The sequence below is a fragment of the Erpetoichthys calabaricus genome, chromosome 2, assembly GCF_900747795.2.
Source record: "Erpetoichthys calabaricus chromosome 2, fErpCal1.3, whole genome shotgun sequence".
Lineage (NCBI taxonomy): Eukaryota > Metazoa > Chordata > Cladistia > Polypteriformes > Polypteridae > Erpetoichthys > Erpetoichthys calabaricus.
Window position 1 is genome coordinate 137,868,776 of NC_041395.2, and position 23,438 is coordinate 137,892,213.

General features: G+C 36.3%; 1 protein-coding gene across 19 annotated transcripts in view; it reads right to left on the reverse strand.

Annotated features, from left to right (window-relative positions):
• Window positions 1–2,957: 2,957 nt before the first annotated feature.
• dlg1a (discs large MAGUK scaffold protein 1a) overlaps window positions 2,958–23,438 on the reverse strand; it is a 525,807-nt gene continuing 505,326 nt past the window's right edge. For all 19 annotated transcript variants that reach the window (XM_051923937.1, XM_051923931.1, XM_051923927.1 and 16 more), the window contains 6 exons: window positions 22,851–22,901; window positions 22,383–22,484; window positions 21,444–21,616; window positions 16,070–16,179; window positions 5,777–5,868; window positions 2,958–4,669 (listed from right to left, as the gene is read on the reverse strand). In XM_051923937.1, coding sequence (XP_051779897.1) covers window positions 4,563–4,669; window positions 5,777–5,868; window positions 16,070–16,179; window positions 21,444–21,616; window positions 22,383–22,484; window positions 22,851–22,901 — 635 coding nt within the window. In that variant the 3' untranslated portion in view covers window positions 2,958–4,562. The remainder of the gene's footprint in view (window positions 4,670–5,776; window positions 5,869–16,069; window positions 16,180–21,443; window positions 21,617–22,382; window positions 22,485–22,850; window positions 22,902–23,438) is intronic.

Sequence of the window (23,438 nt, forward strand, 5' to 3'; positions counted from 1 at the left end):
AGGACAATGATCCCAAGCATATTTCTAAAGGGAATGAAATGGCTTGCAGACAACAAAATGACACTACTCAAGTGACCATCAAAAAGTCCTGAGCTGAAACCAATAGAAATTCTGTGGACTAAATTAAAGAAACATGTCTGAGCAAGGAGGTCCACAAATTTAACTCAATTACAGTATAACTGTTCTGTCAGAAGAAATGGAACAAAATTCCAGCAAGATATTATGAGAAACTTGTGGAAGGCTATCCTAGGCTTTTGCTTCAGGTTTAGGCAATTTAAAGGCAACATCACTAAATAGGAACTTGGTGTATAGTATGCACTGGAGAGTTGTGTACTACAGTATATAGCATATAGGCTAATAACATTTATTTAATTAAATGTATAATTATCTAGTTGTAAAATAATAATAATTTTTATTATTTATATAGCACATTTTTTCACTACTCAAAGCACTTTACATAGTGAAACCACCACTAATGTGTAGCAACCACCTCAATGCTGCAACGGTGGCCATTTTTGCACTAGTACACTCACCACACATTTGCTGTGATGGGCAATTTAGCCAGGGCATAGGGATACACCCAACTGTTTACAAAGGATGCCCAGGGATCTTTTATGACTACAGAGAGTCAGGACTTTGGTTTTATGTCTTACCCGAAGGATGGTGCAATTTTTACAACACAGTGTCTGTTACTACACTGGGGAATTGGGATCCACACACTGATCACAGGATAAGCATTCCCTACTGGCCTCAACAACACTTCTTCCAACAGTAACCCAAACTTTACCTGGTTGGGCTCCCATCGAAGTACTGGCTGGGCAGAAGAGCAAAAAAGACAGATAAACAAGTTTTTTCTACCTTCCAGAATGTCATTCATAAGAAAAGCATCATCTGGCTAGTTTTTATGCCTAAATGGTTTGTTTGATGCTACATTTGTGAATTTGTTTTAAATGGAATAAAAATGCTGACATGTACAGACCACAGCTTAACAAAGCAACAGGGGGATGGATTGTAACCAATCGCTTTCATTGGTGGATGGACCAGGCAGTGTCCAGGAGGTGTGATGGGGCAGACACCTGGAACCCTGCCAAGGCATACTCTGTCTCTTGCCACTTCCCAGTCATGAAGAAGACACCTCTATCTTTGCAGCCACACTGAGACAAGCTGGGTGCTAATCTCTGTAGACTATGTTTACCTAAGAACACGAATGTAGTGTAACTACAAGTTTATGTACCACATGAAACAACACACCTAGTCCTATAGGGTGGTTATTTTAAACCCACAGTCATTATGTTTATGTGAAAAAAACAAACAAAAAAAAACATATATATATATATATATATATATATATATATATATATATATATATATATACATACACACACACTTTATATAATACACACACACATATATATATATATACAGAAAGGCATGCAAAAGTTTGGCCACCTGACATAGTACTTAGTAGCACTCCTTCGGCAAGTATCACAGCTTTTAAATGCTTTTTGTTGGACACATCATCTTTTTAACTTCAACTTTTTTACAGATGGTGTGCTGTGCCACTGGCTGCAACACAAGCCCAAAGTATCATCAATCTACCCCAGTGCTTAATAGCTGGAAAGGTGTTCTTTTCCTGGAATTTGGCACCCATTTTTCTCCTAACATACCTTTGCACATCATGGCCAGAAAGTTCTGTTTTCATTTCATCAGTCCACAGGACATATTTTCAAAATGCATCAGGCTTGTTTAGATGTTCATTTGCAAGCTTCAGGTGCTGAGTTTTGTGGCTAGGATGCAGGAAAGATTTTCTTCTGCTGACTCTGCCATGACGGTCTTATTTGTTCAGGTGTCGCTGAACAGTAGAACAGTATACCAACACTCCAGATACTACTAAATCTTCCTGAAGGTCTTTTGCAGTCAAACGAGCAGTTTCAGAAAATTTTCTTGGCCTCCCAGACCTCAACTTGACCCTGTCTATTCCTGTTAACTGCCATTTCTTAAGAACATTACAAATTGAGGTCATATTCCTGTTAACTGCCATTTCTTAAGAACATTACAAATTGAGGACACAGCTATCTGAAACACTTTGCTATGTTCTTGTAGCCTTCTCCTGTTTTGTGAACAACAACTGTTTTATTTTTCAGAGTGCTAGGCAGCTGCATAGAGGAGCCCATGGCTGCTGATTGTTGAGACAAGGATTGAGGAGTCAGATAATTTATACAGCTTTTCAATTTGCACCATGTGGGGTTTTCTAATGATGACTGTAAACAAGCCATAGCCCTGAAAAGCTAATTAAGCTCCGAGACCTTGATGAAACTTATCCGAGACCACAAATATCTTGAGGTGCCCAAACTTTTGCACGGTGCTTTCCTTTCCTTTTTTCACTGTACAATTGTACAACACAAAAACATTACACTAATCTTACATAAAATGCTGAAAAAAAATGTGTCATTTTTGGTGAACACAGTAACAGACATCTCTGTTCAGGTCATAGTAACAAACACTTAACGCAAGGGTGCTCAAACTTTTGCATGCCACTATATATATGTGTGTGTATACACAATTCCCTAACACAAAAACACAAACTTTAAGCTGTTTTATGTATATAGTACAATTAAGGAGAAGGAGTTGCAGATCGTACTTGATCTTAATTTGGACTTCTGCAGATTAACATCTTGCATATGTAAATTAATATGATTATGTTTATTTAGGCCATATCCATCTTATCAGCTTTATCTCCCTTTATCTATATCAAACACAAACTGAGTAAACCTTTACTGTTAAGTCACACTATTCTTTCACCTGGTCTAGGATTATATCAGATTTAATTTTACCACAGGCTGTTCACAGATTCCTTCAGGTTCCTATGCATTTTCAGGACGGTATTAGAAGATATGCTTAAAAATGACCCAATGGCATCTCCTTCCTTAATCTCTCAAGCAAGATTCACACTGGGGTGAGTAGTATGAGCAAGTTTATTAGCTGTTCTCCTTTCTCTGACAGATGGAAAGAATAAAGTTGGTATTATTTACAAAGTCCAGTCTGAAAATGAACTGTGAAACTGTCATGAAGTTAAAAAGCAAAACTTCAAAATAAGGTAAGGTATACAGGCAATCTACTGCAGAAAAATATTTTAAATGAAAAATGTCTCTTAAAATCTTTCACATTTATTACAAATCACCTCTGCTTTGCAAACAATAACTAGAACAGTCCAGATATTTGACTCATTCTAGCTCAAGCCAATAACAACAGTATCAGTCATTTGACTGGTCATTCACCCAATCTTTTATTGTCTATTGCTTAATTAAAAACCATGCACGTCACATGAGGGGGAAAAAAATGATGTAAGGAGGAGATTCAGCTGCCATTTTGCTTAATTTGTTCATACACCAAATACTGTTTACTCAAAAAACAGCTCCTGTATTTTTTAGATTAGTATGGGTGCAAAATACAAGACAAAAATGCATAAAAAAATAAACAAAATGCTGAAGAAAGAGGTTGCAGAAGAAAAAAATATACTTTTTAATTTATATATTTATATATTATATATATATGCATATGTGTTCCTATAAAAAGAAAATAATTCCCTTAGTGTTTAAGTTCAGTACAGTATAGTCTTTTAATTATAACAAAATACGCAGTTTAATTAGGGTTAAAATCTAAAACTGTGTACAACAGAATTCTGTTCCTAAGGTTTTTTGCTATGGCCTTCAGCCTCTGTCGCTTATTCCATGTACCTATATTTTGCATCAACACAATCAGCCATTTCTTATTTTAAAAGTCAACTCTCCCGAGCACTTACAACAGAATAAAATCTAAGAATGATAATCACAGTGACAAAAAGCCTTCTTTTAAATGATAAGACACTCATCAGTGTATAAAGAACCCGCTCAGGAACAATTTAGTATACCAATAACAACCATAATTCTGTTCATGATTAAAACAGGAAGTGGTATCAACACAACAATACTACGGCGAAATGCATAGAATATGTTTAAAGAATGAGGCTAAGGTTAAAGTGTATTGAAAAATCAAGATTAAATGAAACAGAGCTACATAAACTGTATGAACAAATGGGGAACCAAATTAAAATGGTATTGTCCAAATCATGCTGTTAATTAAAGCTAGAACGTGCAAAGTTTATCTTCTTTTAAAAAAAATGTCCCTCCCATAAACAAGTTTGTTCCTCATTTCTTTGTTATGAAAAATGCTAAAAGAAAAAAAAAATCTTAAGAAAATTCTAATAATTTGAAGCAAGTCACCTCCCTTAAACATTAAGGAACTGTAACACAGAGTCTCATTTCATAGCTGATCAGGACATGACCCTTTTCACTGCAAAAATGGCGCTGATCTGATCAGCAGTCACTGGTTTAAGATGTATAAGATGCTAGCATCAGGAAAAGAAAAAAGAGAGAGCGCTTTGAACCTGATACTTTAGAGACCAAGTTGTTGTAGAATTCTGAAGAGCAGATGCCCATCCACTTCAATGGGTAAGGTTGGTTTAAAAGGTTAAAAAACAAAAACACACACACGCGCGCACACACACACACACACTGGTCTCCTCATAATTTCTCCTTTGCAGGAATCCAGATATATGGACCAGACTGTTCTTCAATAATTTGTTTAACCTGATTGTAAATTTCTTCAAGGCTCTCCCCTTGGACAATAGCTGAAAAAGAAAAATGTAAGGTCAAAAGTTGAAGGACAACATTACAATCCTTGAAAGGACTTAAACAATAATTTACCCCCATTTTTATATATACACCTCTACTTACAGTGAACAATTACAACATATAGAGATTAAGAAAAATTACAACACATGCCCAGAAATTTCACATTATTTTTCTCTGAAGAAATCAGTAAATCTGTTTATTTAGATGCTAAATAAAAAGTATCTCTCAGCAAATAATTTGACAAAACAGAATACTGCACTTAAACCAGTGTGTACCTCTGCACAGATTCTGACAACAACCTACAACTCATTCAATTGTAAAATCAAAGGTTTTAAAATGTTACTTGAGCTGTTCTTTTTACTATTCAGAGGTCACCTGCAGGTGTCAATAAACAGGCCAATAATGGCCTTGGAAAACAAAACACTGTCTTACAGTAGAAAACATCGTATGTTGCAGTTAAGACTTAAATGTTACAAAAGTGGAAATAATGCTACTGTATCTTATTTTTGTGAAACCTATGCAACTAGTACATACTGTTATTTGATTAAATTTGCTCTTTAACATATACAGTATACAATAAATGTGCCTCTGTAAATGAAGATACCTCCAAAAGTGTGCCAGAAAAACATGTTTTTCTATTCTCTGTGCAGTGCCCAGTGCTACAGCAGACACGGTCAAGGACACAATAGCAGTTGAGCTCTCAATAAAACAATTTGTGAACACAAGTGAGATGCATCTTGAGAAACAAACTTTTCTCTCTTTTCTTTAAAGACTAATAACAATGCTACCCATCTAAGATGAGCTGAAATCAAAGTTATCAACCAAGCATTAACATTTGCAGTTTACCATCTATTGGAGTGTATTTTGTAATGCATGTAATAATAAAAATGCATTGCATTTGTCATTCCAACAGATGGCACATCTGTTATATGCCATTTGGTATAGGGTTTGTAAAAAGGAGTGCTATTGTTTATGATATGCCATCTGTTGGATAACAGAAACATAGTGACAGGACAGAAACAGAGATACGCAGACATGTGTCCTTTTAATAGGATGGATTTATCATATGTATATTGTATATTCTTTTCAAGTTTAAACAATACCTGTGAAATGCTCTGTGAACTCCTGTTCTAGTTTCATGGCTCTCTCAAAGGTTTTTCTGCCTTGTTCTTCTGTTAATCTTTTGTTCATCTCCCTGACAGAAGAAAATATTACTAAATATATTTTACATTTGATTATAAGTACATTTTAACAAACATTTCATCCAAATTGAAATAAATAAATAAGATTAATTTTGATAAATACAGGCTGTTAAGCCTAATATAGTGTGCCAATTCCATTCACATAACCTCTGCAGGATAACATCAATTCAAGATCTGAAAATCCCCGAAACACTACCATTTACTTTTTTACTTGGTAACATGTATTTATGGCTCTCTGTAGGAAGAAAATTTGAATGTTTATATAGAATAAACCCTGAACCAGCTCATACAGTACATGTACCCTGTACTCTTATTTAAAGAATGTATTTTTCAGTTTCATTCAACTTCACGTCAGTTTATTTTTGTATAGCATGCTTCAATTTGTGGAGGTTCAGAGTGCTGTGACAGGGAGAGACAAATACAAAACCTTACCAGATACTAATTACATAATGAGTACCCACAAAAACACATCTTTGAACAGACAGGAAACAAAGGAGTTTGAAACCGATTAACATAAAAGTAACAACTGGCATCCACTGCACTAACTAACTTCATATTATTTTAATCATATCTCATCTAAACATCTACTTTCTCATCCTAAAAAAGTCAGTTCCTTCCATTTTTCCTTGTAGCCTATGCTAAAATTTAGGGTTTCTTTCTTTCTTATTTTAGGGACTTTCTTAAGACTCTTAAAAATATTTGTGCTATAGAGACAAAAACTACACGATATTCCAGATTGGTGCTCAAAAATGCACTGCACATTTTTAAGAATAACTTCTCTTGATTTGTACTATGTAATCCAACATCTTATTATGCTTGTTTCTATTAACAAGTTAAAAAGTCAAATAAAAAAAAAAACAGTAGTAATTATACTATAAAAGTAATAAATGCAGAAAGAAAGAGAACGGACAATATAAATACAGTGGTGTGAAAAACTATTTGCCCCCTTCCTGATTTCTTATTCTTTTGCATGTTTGTCACACAAAATGTTTCTGATCATCAAACACATTTAACCATTAGTCAAATATAACACAAGTAAACACAAAATGCAGTTTTTAAATGATGGTGTTTATTATTTAGGGAGAAAAAAAATCCAAACCTACATGGCCCTGTGTGAAAAAGTAATTGCCCCCTTGTTAAAAAATAACCTAACTGTGGTGTATCACACCTGAGTTCAATTTCCGTAGCCACCCCCAGGCCTGATTACTGCCACACCTGTTTCAATCAAGAAATCACTTAAATAGGAGCTGCCTGACACAGAGAAGTAGACCAAAAGCACCTCAAAAGCTAGACATCATGCCAAGATCCAAAGAAATTCAGGAACAAATGAGAACAGAAGTAATTGAGATCTATCAGTCTGGTAAAGGTTATAAAGCCATTTCTAAAGCTTTGGGACTCCAGCGAACCACAGTGAGAGCCATTATCCACAAATGGCAAAAACATGGAACAGTGGTGAACCTTCCCAGGAGTGGCCGGCCGACCAAAATTACCCCAAGTGCGCAGAGACGACTCATCCGAGAGGTCACAAAAGACCCCAGGACAACGTCTAAAGAACTGCAGGCCTCACTTGCCTCAATTAAGGTCAGTGTTCACGACTCCACCATAAGAAAGAGACTGGGCAAAAACGGCCTGCATGGCAGATGTCCAAGACGCAAACCACTGTTAAGCAAAAAGAACATTAGGGCTCGTCTCAATTTTGCTAAGAAACATCTCAATGATTGCCAAGACTTTTGGGAAAATACCTTGTGGACTGATGAGACAAAAATTGAACTTTTTGGAAGGCAAATGTCCCGTTACATCTGGCGTAAAAGGAACACAGCATTTCAGAAAAAGAACATCATACCAACAGTAAAATATGGTGGTGGTAGTGTGATGGTCTGGGGTTGTTTTGCTGCTTCAGGACCTGGAAGGCTTGCTGTGATAGATGGAACCATGAATTCTACTGTCTACCAAAAAATCCTGAAGGAGAATGTCCGGCCATCTGTTCGTCAACTCAAGCTGAAGCGATCTTGGGTGCTGCAACAGGACAATGACCCAAAACACACCAGCAAATCCACCTCTGAATGGCTGAAGAAAAACAAAATGAAGACTTTGGAGTGGCCTAGTCAAAGTCCTGACCTGAATCCAATTGAGATGCTATGGCATGACCTTAAAAAGGCGGTTCATGCTAGAAAACCCTCAAATAAAGCTGAATTACAACAATTTTGCAAAGATGAGTGGGCCAAAATTCCTCCAGAGCGCTGTAAAAGACTCATTGCAAGTTATCGCAAACGCTTGATTGCAGTTATTGCTGCTAAGGGTGGCCCAACCAGTTATTAGGTTCAGGGGGCAATTACTTTTTCACACAGGGCCATGTAGGTTTGGATTTTTTTTTCTCCCTAAATAATAAAAACCACCATTTACAAACTGCATTTTGTGTTTACTTGTGTTATATTTGACTAATGGTTAAATGTGTTTGATGATCAGAAACATTTTGTGTGACAAACATGCAAAAGAATAAGAAATCAGGAAGGGGGCAAATAGTTTTTCACACCACTGTACAATGATTCCAAATGCTACTCATCACACCCACTACCAAAAATTAATACAGATACAGTTAGGTCCATAATTATTTGGACAGTAACAGATTTGAACATTCCTAAATGACTCATTCAATATTTTTGTTAAACCCCTTAGATCAGGGGTCTGCAACCTTCACTATCAAAAGAGCCATTTTGCTCCCTCTTCCTCCAAAGAAAAATAGTCTGGAGCCGCAAAACATAACACAGCTTATAAACTTTTAAAAGTTTTAATCTTTTTTTAGATTTTACATGTTACAACCACGGAATACAACAAACAGAAGTGCAGTGTGCATGTGTAGGCCTACTTTGAAATAAATTTAACTGAACTCTGCAGGCCTATTTGAGTCCTTCCTATACCTGTATAAAATTAAAATAAAAACTAGCCCACTTTAATATAAATAAAACATTTAGCTGTAGCTTAGCAGCTTTAAAAAAGTAAACATAAAATTCCATTTCAGTGTGCTCTCATCCTCTTCAGGTTTCCCTCTCAGCCAGCAATCAACTGAAGCACCTGAACATACAAAAAAACCTACATCAGCTCCGGGTCTGAAATAAATGTGTTTTTTTTTTTTGTTTTTTTAAATATTAGCCTATTAAATGCTATTGTTCTCACCTGTTTAATGTGACTTCTGTTTCTGAAGTTCGCTGCAGATCATCTCTAGCACTTTGAGCTACTTTTTGTATGAAAATGTGCTATATAAATAAATGTTGTTGTTGTTCTATGTCGGGGCTATACGATGTGACTTTGACCTTCACACAGGACTGCAGGCTCATGTGTGAGGTGGGAGAGATATTTGGACTTTATGAAGTTCATTCTTGAGAAAACTTGCTCACATAAGTATGTTGAGCCAAAGATGGACAGGACTCCAAATGCACATTTTTTCATGTTCATATATGTTTCGGGAATGGCACTCCATGTATTGAAAACAAGTTTGTCGGGTTTGGGGAGGTTTTCAATATCAGTCCATTTGTGCTCTTTAGCGAGAGTAGCCTTCTGACGGGCGACTTCTTCAAGATCCGCTGTCAGGCATTTGAACTTGGACACCCATAAATCTTTATCCGCTATGCGGCCAGTTCAATTTCTAGATCGGGCTTACTTACTCCTGTGAATGCGGATGTGTTCAGCAGGGATGGGTCGATGTCCAGGGAAGGAGAGAGTGTTTTTTTTCTTTCTGAACTCACTGAATCTTTCTCTAAATGCAGCTTGCATTGCAATAATTGTACGGTGGAAATAATCACAATTTATGTGAATGTTCACTGCTTTGAACTCTCTCAGGGAGGGGAAGTGAGAGAGTGTACCTTTCTGTACATCTCTGGCAAACACTGTCATCATGCGCTCAAACACCAAAACATTTAAAGTCAGAGAATAGATGCTCTGATATTTTTATGAACGATTCTTTCATGTATTCTCCGTCTGTGAACGGCTTACCCCTCCTTACGATCTCTTGAGCTGCCACAAAACTAGCGGCTGTAGTTGACTGTGTAGAAGTGATCCACTTTTTGAAAGTATGTTTGCTCTGTTCAGCTTTCCGTTGCAGTTCCGAAATTGCTCTCTTTCGCTCATCTTCACTTGGGTATTTTTCAGTGAATGCTGAGTGCTTGTTTCGAAAATGTCTTTCAACGTTACATTTTTTGTTGTTCGATAATTTATCGCCACATATTAAGCACACCGGTAAGCCAGCGTCGTTGGCGGTGAAGGCAAATGCTTCTGTCCACGCAGAATTAAACTCTCTGTTCTCTTCTGGGATTTTTCATTTTTGGGATTTATTCATGGTTAGTGCAGGGGTCACACACTCCAGAAGCCACCTGCAGGTAAAGGCGAGGGCTATAGACGTAGATGTGACGCATATTTTAGTTGACAAATTATAAATAAAAATAAAAATTAGATGTTAAAGTGTATAACAGTAGTAGTAGTAAATAAACATTATATATATTACATATATTATATACAAATTAAATTAAGAAATTGCCGTTATTCATTTTCATGTTTTTTTTTTTTTTTGTCAAGGCCAAAAGGAGCCATTACAAGGAGGCTGAAGAGCCGCATGCGGCTCCAGAGCCGCGGGTTGCCGACCCCTGCCTTAGATTAAAGCTGAAAGCCTACACTTCACATCTTAATTGGTCTATTTCAAATCCATTGTGGTGGCGTACAGAGCCTAAGTTATTAAAATTGTGTCACTGTCTAAATGCTTATGGACTTGACTGTAAATCACGATTACTCCACAGCAAAGTGCTTTATAAAATAAACCAAAAAGTCAAAAAACAGTTGTTGGGGATCAAACAAGCAAACCAACTGCTATAAAAAGATGCAGCTTGGAAGCAGAGAAGGGCAATTTATAAAGTTTAGACAAAGATAAAAAGAAATAAATCTCCCTTTAACCCTAGTCAAGACAAAGATGCCAGGGTTATGGCAAGTAAACAGTCTTTGTTCTGACCTTACTTGTAGTCTTATCCAGCTGATAATTTGTGTAGCATTCTAAGCAAAACAAGTTAACCAAATTCCGGAGGAGCAAGAAATGTATAAGTAGAATGTACAATTGGAATTTAAAGGAGATTGACCTTAAATTCCCTTGCACCTCTTCATCAGCGTCTTTGTTTTGCAAACGTGTCAATCAGCACAAGCAGCCTGTTATCCCATCCCCCACCGAGGCAGCTGAAGTCAGTCGCGGAGTTCTCCCAGTTCAAGTCTGTTTATCTGGGTGTGAGGTGCCTTGAACTGCATAGGGTAAATAATATATTGTTATTTGGAATACATACATATCATGTGTGTTTCATGTCTACAACGATCTGGGTAAATGTAGGATGAGAGGGAATGCGAGGCAAGAAATGTAGAACACATAACTAAAACAGAATCTTTTTTCATGTTATGGTAATAATGACAAAATGCTAACGTGAAGTGTATAATGTGTGAAGTCTGAAGTCCAAATATTAAATAAACACTTTTACAAAAGGTAAAACAAAACACGTGCACTTTTATTCAAGAATACAACCGTCAAGAATATAACCGAAGAAAAATAAATCATTCAATTTACATGCTGTTGTCAATGAGTAAAAACCCAAGCCCAAATATCAATAGATAATCAACGTGTCTGCTTTGCCTTGTAAACAAAAGGTTGCAGGTTTGAAACCGGGTTCTCCCTGTTTTGATTAGCGAGTTCCTATTATTATTATTACTATAATATAATAAAAACATACATTTGATTTGAGTCTTGACCCGAGTATATTACAGTAATCCCTCCTCCATCGCGGGGGTTGCGTTCTAGAGCCACCCGCGAAATAAGAAAATCCGCGAAGTAGAAACGTTTATATGGTTATTTTTATATTGTCATGCTTGGGTCACAGATTTGCGCAGAAACACAGGAGGTTGTAGAGAGACAGGAACGTTATTCAAACACTGCAAACAAACATTTGTCTCTTTTTCAAAAGTTTAAACTGTGCTCCATGACAAGACAGAGATGACAGTTCCATCTCACAATTAAAAGAATGCAAACATATCTTCCTCTTCAAAGGAGTGCGTGTCAGGAGCACAGAATGTCACATAGATAGAGAAAACAATCTGTAGCAAACAAATCAATAGGGCTGTTTGGCTTTTAAGTATGCGAAGCACCGCGGCACAAACCTGTTGAAGGCGGCAGCTCACACCACCTCCGTCAGGAGCAGGGAGAGAGAGAGAGAGAGAGAGAGATAGAGAGAGACAGAGTTTGTTTTTCAGTCAAAAATCAATACGTGCCCTTCGAGCTTTTAAGTATGCGAAGCACCGTGCAGCATGTCATTTCAGGAAGCAGCTGCACAAAAGATAGCAACGTGAAGATAATCTTTCAGCATTTTTAGACGAGCGTCCGTGCCGTCTAGGTGTGCGAACAGCCCCCCTGCTCAATCCCCCTACGTCAGGATCAGAGAAAGTCAGCGCAAGAGAGACAGAGAAAAGTAAGTTGGGTAGCTTCTCAGCCATCTGCCAATAGTGTCCCTTGTATGAAATCAACTGGGCAAACCAACTGAGGAAGCATGTACCAGAAATTAAAAGACCCACTGTCCGCAGAAATCCGCGAACCAGCAAAAAATCCGCGATATATATTTAAATATGCTTACATATAAAATCCGCGATGGAGTGAAGCCGCGAAAGGCGAAGCGCGATATAGCGAGGGATCACTGTATTTACCCTATATAATTCAAGACACCTCACACCCAGATAAACAGACTTCAGCTGGGAGACCTTTGCAAGTAACTTCAGCTGAGTTGACAGGAGACGGGATAGCAGGATGCTTGCTGCTTGTGCTGACTGACATGTGCAAAACAAAGACACTGATGAAGAGGTGTGAAGGAATTTAAGGAGGCCCGGCATTATGACTTTTTTCATAGGCTCCAGGCCACACAGCCAACCTATTTTCAGACTAACCTACATGAAGCACAGAGAGGCCCCTTAAATTAGTGAAAACTCAAAAGAGATTAGGTAATCAAATAAAGAAAGATCAACATGTACCAAGTAAAATATTGTAACAAAGCACAATGTAAATCTCCTCTGCATTAATGGCAGTACAGAGAAAAGGACATTTTAAATGACAGTCGCAAAAAAATAAAAATAAAAAATAGAAGCTAGCTGTTATTAAGCTAGCTCTCCCTGTATTTTGGAAGGATTTAATTGCCTGAATAACATCTTATAGTAAACTGAAGAGATAAAAGTAATCAACTTACTACAACAATCTGCAGCATTGCAGAATAAAGTACTGCAGAAATGCATGGATGCTACTACAGTATGATTCCTCCTACATAAGGTATACTATCAAATGAAAAATGATTTCTATGGATGTACTTCATTTTTAGTTTATGTAATATGTGCATTGTGCTTCAAATCCCAAATGTGAAAATTAGAGTTCCTTATATATTTTATCTACAACAATACTGAATCAGGCTCAGGTTCTTCTGTAAAAAGCCTGACTCCATGGGTATCTGAAATTCTACTTAGTTTAGTGACAATATGCAAACTTAACCAGCCTGTTAATTATATTCATTTATATAATTTATAAAAATGAGCAGCAGCTCCAGCACTGTTCTTGGAGGTACATCATTTTTAAAATCATCTAATGTGGAAAATATTCCAAACTGTAATCACTTTGCTTTCTGTTTCTGCCCGTTTTGGACCCATCTACTTGCTGCACATTATAAATTCTTTATATTTTTATTCTTCAACTTTATTGTCATATGTACTCAGTCAATGGAAAATCAATCAATAAGAGTGCTCATTCAAATAAATAAATGATTCAATGTAAGCTCTGCAGGTTTATGGTCTAAAGATGGCCTTCCATCCTTCCGAAACACATTAGCCAGCAGTGCTGAGAACAGGGGCAGTGGATGATTTTATTTACAAGACTCATGGTGTAGGGGAGAAAATGGTCTTTCAGCCTAGTTGTTTTAGCTGCTATACTCTTAAAGTGTCTCCCTGATGGTAGCAGTATAAACAGTTCATGTTAGGGATGGGCTGTATCCTTACTAATGTTATGGGCCCTCCAGAAAACTCTGGTGTTATAGATGTCCTCTAGTGCAAGGAGTTCTGTTCCAACGATACTTTTGTGCTGATTTTACCACTAGCTGCAGAGCCTTGAGGTCCTATGCTGTACTGTTCCTAAACCACACTGTGATGGAGTAGGTGAGGATACTTTCAATTGTGCACCTGTACAAGTTGTTGAGGATAGTGCATGGCATCCCAAACTTCCTCAGCCTTCTCAGAAAATACAAATGCTGACGGGCTTTCCCTGCCACGTCTGTAATGTGGTAGGTCCAAGGGAGATACTCAAGAGATGTTAATACCAAGAAAGTTAAATGTGGCCACACTCTCTACCTCAGTCTCTCCAATGGACAGTGGTGGGTGCTTTCATTTTGCTGGTGTTAAGAAAGTGATTACTGTCCTGACACCTCCATCCTGTACGCTGGTTCATCATCTCCAGAAATAAGTGCAACAACAGGGGTATAGTTTGCAAATTTGATAATGCTGGTGTTATGCTGGTAAGCGACACAGTCATGGGTAAAGAGCATGTATAGTATGGGACTCAAAACACATCTTGGTGGGGTTCCTAAATTTATGGTTATTGTTTTGGAAATGTTCTTCCCCAGCCTGACTGACTGGTGTCTGCCCATTAAAAATGTCCAGAACCCAGTTGTAGACAGTAGGTGGGACACCCAGAGTGGAGAACTTACTGTAGCTGGAATTACAGTAATAAAAGCAGAACTATAATCAATAAACAGCAATTGGGTGTAGCAGTCCTTGTTCTCCAGGTGTGTAAGAAATGTATGCAATGTTGTGCTATCTGCATCCTCTGTTAACCTGTTTTGTCTATATGCAAACTACAGGGGGTCCAATGTACAGGGTATGAATATCTGAATGAGGCTCATAATGATTCTCTCAAGGCATTTCATCACTATTAGAGTGAATGCAACAAACTGGTAGTCATTCAGACAGTTAGCTTTGCCCTTTTTAGGCAGCGGAATAATAATGGTTGTTTTGTAGCAGGATTGTGGCTTGTATAAGGGAGAGGCTACATATGTCATCCAGAACATCACTAAGGGTTGAACCACAAGCTTTGAGTGCATGTCCAGTGATGTTATCTGGGAAAGCTGCCTTTTGTGAGTTTATCCTCCTCAGAGACTGCTTCACATCTGCACTGAACCCTCACTAGACCCCTTCCTGCTCAGTGTTGTGGGCCTCGAAGTGGGCATAGAATTAATTGAACTCATCTATAGAGAGATGTCTGTTAGTGGTCAAACCTCTACTTCTGTCTCTGTAGCCTGTAATGTTTCCCAATTCCTGCTACATACTTGGAGTGTCAGCAGTAGTGTAGTGACGTTACAAATTTACATCTATATTTCTTCTTGGCTTCTCTAATATCTCTTCATAGATTATATCTGGATTTTTTTGTACTCACTGGCATTGCCAGAGGCATATATGCCTTGGAATGAGCATGAAGCGCGGAATGGACCTCTGAATCAATCCATGATATATTGTTTATGACCATGACCAGATGTTTGCACTAAAATCAGTGCAAGTGCTTATGTAGCTGGAAACTACTAAACTCTATTCCTCCAGGCTAACAGTGCCATCCTCATTCATCTTAAAAACATCCCACCGAGTACACTGAAAGCAGTCCTGAAGCTCCTGCTCTGATTCTCCCATCCACACTTTTAACAGTTTTCCTTACACTAGGAGCTTGTTTGAGGATTTGTCTGTATACCGGATAGTGGAATACAGACATATGATTGTACCGTCCAAAGTGAAGGCATGTCCAATTAAGAATTTGGTCATCATATTTTATTTAAGCTAAGCAGTTTGTGAATTGGAAGATAACTGACCAGCCTAGGGCAACCAGCTGAATCAAAAATGGGATACAAATTTTTAATTTGATACTCTACCTCTTTGTCACTATTGAACTGAAAAAAATGGCACTTTATTTAGAACAAAGAAAAAATTTGTAAATTAGATTAAAATAAAACAATTGCTGACAAAAATGATTAATGGTGTCCATTTTTTTATACTATTATATCACAATACAAAAAAGTGTCAAAATATGGTAGAATTCTTGTGAATGAATGGAAATAGCTAATCACAAAATTCTAATGCATGAATTCTTGATGAGATACTTACATTATATTTTCCACGGATTTTGGTTTAATAAAAATTGCAATAGGATATAATTGTGCAATCTGGAGTCTCTTGATAGCATTCCCAGACACATCTAAAATGCAGTGCTTGCCCTGTAGAGGAAAGTGTGAATTATAACACTAGAAAATGAAAATATAGACAAATTTTCAGAACATGTGCTATCATGTCTTTTTTGCTGCAATTTTAACAGATTTGTTATGCCCATTCAAAACATGTTAGACAAAAATCCTCTTTCATGCACAAAAGCCAAACCATTTCCAGAAATTTACTAAGATTAGTCATTCCCAGTATTTGCTTTTTTTAAAAGGAAAATACAGTATTGGTGAGCACCAATTACTGATTGCTGTCATTGCCCCAATTTTCTACTATTTTAGTTACTTATTTATTTACTGCACTATGTACTCACAAAGACACATTTAATATAAAATTACCATGGAGAGATGTGATACTTGTTACTGAAATGTTTCTGTTCCCAAAAGTAATATAAATTTCAGTTTTGAACAGAGGACTACCATGCAACTTTAGTCACACTGTTGCTTAAGTGCACTACTTCTTTTGCTGATGGAAAAAAACAACAGTATCTGCGAAAGGAATGCAATTTAGTATGTGCATGTCAAGAAAATTACTTGTTAATATAGGAAACATTAACAACTTTGGTGAAAAAATCTCTATACAGTATTCATGTAATCCCTTCACATTTCTACTAAACTGCTATATTGTTCAAATGGAGAAAATGTATTGGTATGGTTAGGTAAAAAAAAATGAGTACACCTTTTTACTTTTTTTTTTTTTTTTTTTTTTTTTTTTTTTAACACTAGGGAGCTCTGCCCCTTGCTTGCTTTGCTTGCCAACCCCCGTGATTGTGTTTCTGAAAATAAAAAAGTTTTTTTTTTCCTTGGAATTGTTAAATATGCATCATTTTCACTTTTAGTTTAAAACTTCAGTAAAAACAATATTAGGAATTAACTTATCTTCATGATTGCATTGAATTTTGATTCCTTGTTTGGTCTTACATGGACATAACACAATGTATAACTGGCTGTGAGTGAATATTGTTTCTTTCTCTAATAAATCTTCTCTTATTGGTAGATTTTGAATTTGAAAGTTTCCAATGTCTAGGAGCCAGTTGGTGAAATCATCCAAATTTTGATTTGCTCACATATATTTTTTTAATTTGAATTACTGGAACAAGGACCATCAATGGCCACTCTCTAGACATGCATCGTAAATCTACTGTCGGCCTCCTTTCTTGACTACTGGTAGATAATTCAGGATAGGCTTCTCTGTTTGGAATTTCAGCACAGACAAACCGATCTACATCATCAGCGGTTAATCATTTTTTTTGCAGAGTAATCAATAATTGCAGGTGAGGCAAACCCCGTTTTTGAAATTCGATTGTGTAAATGTATGCTCTGATGTGACCAAACACTAGTTCAGTCAATAAAAATAAGACTTTCTGATAAAACAATCTCATTAAGAAAGTGGGAATATCGAGACCTGATGTAGCCGGTGGTATTGTTCTCAAGAATCTGCATATTTCTGGCCATTATGGAATGCGTGTCATTGTAATAAATAAATCTGGCCGACTGATAGCTTGGGATATTACCATTGCATCATGATATAACTGTTGCAATGCTCATGGACAACCTTGATATGATTATGGTAATATTACTGCTTTACCTATTTTGAATTTGTCTGAATTACTTTTGATATCTGAATTTTGAACGTGATCAATGAGCCCTTGCATATGTTCCGTTCTAAGTTCTGCTTGATTTGATTTAAGAAGAGACAATTAGCTTCGACTTTTAGATACATATTAATAATGTAATGTTGTGATAGACGTTGAGATGATAGACGTGGGTTAAATACATTGGATCGTATCGCTAACTTTGACCCGAAATATTGTGTGGGTGATATTAGTTTAGCAGAATGCATTTGTTTCATATTGTATGTCCATTCTGTTTCACCATCTGGGAAAAGTAAAGGATTTGAATGTGGCGATGTATTTGACAGAAATGAGCGAATCGTGCTTTGCCTTTGGATATACACGAATATCTACTCTGTCTTTGATATCTCCGTTTTTCGAAATTATTATTGCTGACAATTCGTCACATGTCGGTTTACTATAAATGCGACTGTGATCTTTCGGATTCGTATAGAAATCCAAGAACATTTCTTTGTCCGTGTTTTGCAGATAAATGTCGTGTTAAGTGCGATACTCTTCGACGTATGGATTGGTATCCAGTATTGGCTGTATAATTCTATTACGTCTGATCGTTTAACTCTTTCGATTGTATGTTGCATCGGTTCTCCGTAATCATAAATATACACCTATCTGAACTGTGGTTTCTTCAAAATTAAACTTGTCGTAGCTGTAATTGTTGCGGGACCACAGATTCCCATAGTGTATGGTCCATTATTGTGTAAATCTACGTTTTGTGCATTGAATGATGCGAACGCAAAAAGGTTAGTGTAGACACATATATTTTGCTTGTAGTGTTTGTGGATTTCACTTTCACCAAGCAACAACTTTTTTAATTCTCGCGGATACGCCTCTTCATTGGGAAGCAACAGTACTTTTCCCTGTTGGCGACACATATTCGACAATCTACAAGTCTCCAACTTAAACGTTAAAGCCTTACAATATCTACGTACTTCTGACATATCACTTATGTCCACATATTCGATCTGTTTTAGCTGTTCCATTATTTCACCGAGTAATAATTTCTGTTTGTTAGCGCTAATGCGATCTTTACTCTCTTGTTTTTGATACTTGCACATTTTATTACTATCAAATTTTTTAACTTGTTGGCGTGATATACATGCAGAATTACAGTGCTTTCATAATCTCTAACCTGCTCTGCATATGTATCGCGTCAACGTGTTTGAACATCTTTATGAAGTTCTACTTTGTCTTTTACTCTTTGTGTTTTATTTCTGTGCCTGATTGGACCTGCGAGGTGTCCTATTCCACTTGTTCCGGGCTGATTATCACTTTCCGTATGTTCAGAATTTGCATATAGATTATATTGTTTTTTGTTTGCCTTCTTTTTTGCACTCTTTTCTCTCCAACGCTTTTGTGTCTCGTTTGTTCCAGGCTGATTATTACTTTCCCAGTATGACATGACTTGATGGTGTTGCGGGACATGAAAGTCTCTGACTTTTGTCTCTCTTCCAAAGATCAGGTTTCATCGCGAGTATTTTTTTTTATAATAGAGAGATATGGGAACATATCAAGATTTGATCTTCATTTAAATAGTATACATAAATGTGATGTAATATAACAAGCATTGTGCTACATTTACAGTACATATAGTAGCCCAATGTATAATTTAAATAAACAAAAATGCATATTTCACTTGTGAAAACAGTAAATATTCATCTCTATATTTTTTACTACCCCAGATAACTAAAACTAGAATCAGGTGCTTCAAATCAAGTGCAAATGATTAGAACATAATTAGAGGGGATCTCTGAGGAACTGGTCTTATTTAAACCTCATACATTATTTTGGGTTGTTCTTTATTGTTCAAGCGTGTATCAAAACAGTTATCCAAGGCCTTCAGAAAGAAGGTTACAGATGACTTTTGAATCTGGGAAGGGATTTAAAAAGATCCCTAAACAGTAGGAAATCAACCATTCCACTGTCTGGAAGATCCTCTACAAATGGAGAAGATTTCAAACAGCCAACTTGGCCAGGACCAGCCACCTCAGTAAGTGTAGCCTGAAAGCAGAAGACAAGACACTGAGAGAAGTCTCTAAGAACACCAGAACATTATCATGGACCTACAGGTAGCTCTTGCCACTGTCAATGTGAAAGTGCATGGGTCTACAATTAGAAAGAGGCTTCACAAATAAGATCTACATGGGAGGTGTACCAGGAGGAAACTTTTGCTGTCCAGAAAAAACATCAGTGCAAAACTGAAGTTTTTTTTTTTTTTTTTACCCATGAACACCTAGGCAAAAACTCAGACTTCTGCAACAATATGCTCTGGACAGACAAGGCAAATTAGAGGTATCTGGCCAGAGTACCGGAAGAAATGTTTATCGAAAACCAAAGACAGCATTTGACCAGAAAAACTTAATACCAACTGTAAAGCATGGCCGTAGAAATGTTATGGTTTCAGACTGCTTTGCTGCAACAGGGCCTGGGCAGCTCATCATCACAGAATCCAATATGAGTTCTTCCTCGTACCAGAGGGTTCTTGAAGATAATGCGAGACCACCTACCAGAAGATTGAAACTCAAACGAAAATGGACTTTGCAACTTGACAAGAATCCTAAAGGTATCCGTAAATTCAGCAAGAAATGGCTGAAAAGAAAGAATTACAGGGATCTGGAATGGTCAAATCAAAGCCTGGATCTGAATCCCATTAACATGCTGCCAGGTAATTTGAATCTGGCTTTGTACACAGAAGAAATAATCCTGAATTAAAGAGTGGGAAAAACATTCGCCCAGTTGATGTCAGAGACTAGTGGAGTTACAGGAAACACCTACTTGAGGTTGTTTCTGCCAAAGGGAAAAACTGCAGCTATCAGAGGTAAGGGTGTACTTATATATTTCACAAACAGAAATGGTATATCTGTTGTATAAATGGTGTATCTGTTAAATCTGTTCAAAGACAGATTTTCATTTTTTCCTCCACTTACATTACCTTTATATAAAGATACAACTTACATGAATATATAATCTTGATATGTCCACATATGTTGAAAAAAGAAAAAAAAACATTTCATGGGATATACCTAAAACATTTTTCAAATGAAATACAGTATGTAGCTTAACCAAATGTGTTTCAAAAGGAGGTCTGGATTACATATTACTATAATGTACTAGGGAATGATTTATATTTAATTCAGTGTATTTCTATAAAAAGCAACTCTATATATTAGCCCAGTGCACTATACAGTATACAAATTATAAATGCAGTATAGTAAAGGTGACTCTGTGAGAGACTGGTGTTTCCTGTCATGCACTTGATTTAACTGAGATAAAGTCAGGCCCCACCATGACCTTGTTTGGGGTAAGGGTAGATGGAACTAAACTTGAACACAAAATGGTATGCAAGAGAAACAAACCAATGGTGAAACAGCAAGAGAAAAATGCCATGCAATATTTTCAAAGAAATACACAGTATATAATATTTTTTAAAATATTTTTTAAACACATTAAAATGTTTTTTAACGTTAATGTATTTTATAATGATCATTTGAAAAAGCAACACTAATTTATTTCCAGGAGATTCAAGCTTCACATTTAAATTCCATACTAGCTGCAAAGGTTAGCTACGGATACATTCACAGTTCTATTTAATAAATCTTAATTTTTATTTTTATTTATTTATTTTTTTTTTACCTTTTCTGCTACTTCTCGGACAGACTGCACACTGGTACCATACAAGTGATTATTGTACTGGCCAGCTTCAATGAATTTATGATCCTGTATATCTTTTTCCATTTGCTCTCGTGATGTAACAAAGTGGTAGTCTCTGCCATCCACCTCATAATCACGCTTTGGCCTAGTTGTATCTGGAATACATTAAAAAAGATATCCTTTGCTGAAAGTCAGTAAACTAAGAAATAAAACTATAGAAGATGTGTAGACCAAGTTAAATTTAACTCCAAATCGAGGACACTAGAAATCAATGTAGCAGGCTTGCTAGCAAAAATTTGGTATACAGTTTTTCTGTAACAACATTGGTTAGAGATATCCAGCATAAACATCATTACAGAAAATGGTGTGGAGGTTTAAGACTAACAGAATAATTCAATTTTTCTTTTTTAAAATCACACCTACATTTAGTGCTTCTGTCAAGGACTTTAGTTATTTCAGGGGCGCAGAAAACAGCAGCTGTGCATCACCCATCTTTTTTTATGTTTTTTCACAAAACAACATTATGCCATAACATGATTGGCATAGTTTATTCTGATAAAAGCAACATATGCTATAAAGTAAACTACCAAAATCACATGCTTTTAAAGACCTATACAAGCAGTAGAAAGCACTGATTTACTCTTTATGGTATATTGTGCAGGTAAGCAAAATATAGACAGTGGCAAAAAGTCTTTGGGAATACTATGTAATGTCTTCTTTCTTTTTATACTGTCAAAATGTTTCACAGGTGAATCAAACATTACACCCAGTAAAAGTAAAGGCACTATGGGGAAGCTGAAAATGTCAAAATGTGGGTTCTAATTTAGTAATGATACAAAATCTTTTTCCTACAGGAATAATAAAGGGTACATAAATTCTTCACATTTAAATAACAACGCAAATCACAAGCTGAATACTCACGGGGAACACAGGAACCAAACTTGTCAGGAAATTCTGAGATAAGGTCATCATTAATGCGATCTTTCATAGGTCCCAACACTATCACTGGGCGAGTGTAATTAACTAATTAAAAAAGAAAAAAAACTTATATTACAAATAGCAACAAATAGTGAAATGCTACTGATATCCAAGGAAAACATTTCAACAAATAGGTGCAAAAATATTCTAAGATATATATAGTATATTGAATATATATTGAATTATTGTTGCATGTTATCATATTGGTTTCTATATGCCATTTAAGAGAAATGACTCACACAAATGAAAAGTAAAGCATTATGCTTGCAAAAAAAAAAATTCTCCTGCATTAAATGATCCGAATACTTGTTGAAAACTAAAACATACATTCTTGATTTAGCTGAGAACATTACAGTTTGTAAGCATAGGAATATATCATTACATTTTTATACCATGGAAATTATATCTCACCTTCTTGCTGGCTTACAGGTTCATAAGATAAGACATATTCTTCTTGGCCACCTGAGTGATGGGGCAGAAGGTAAAAAAGGTTAATAAAAACATAATACAATTTAATTTCCAAATAGTACGGAATCATTTTATCAACAAAGATGCTGTATTGTACACATGTAAAAATAATAACTATTAACTTAAGTGTATAAATGTGTTTAATCAGTTATGAAGATATGAAACAGAGAAAGGAATGCTGTGAAACCTTGATTACTTATGTTAACCATGAGGTTTAAAAGCCAAGATAATGAAAATGGCTGACACTTTTTAAGTCATCCACCAGGTTTTCCTGAATTCTATATTTATAGCACATATTTCCTGAACCTACCTACAAAAACAGAGTAACTTTAAAAGTAAACTGAAACCTTTACACAACAAAGAAAATGCAATGTGGCAGTCTCAGTCTCTAAAAAATATGTGCATTTACCTTTGTGCTACAAACAACAATGTTTTTCCTGTATAAAGAAATCCTAACCAATTTCTGTTCTTTAGGTCAGCTGTTTTAATTTGTGTTGAGTCAGTTGTGCAGGAAAATTTTTTAAAGTGCTC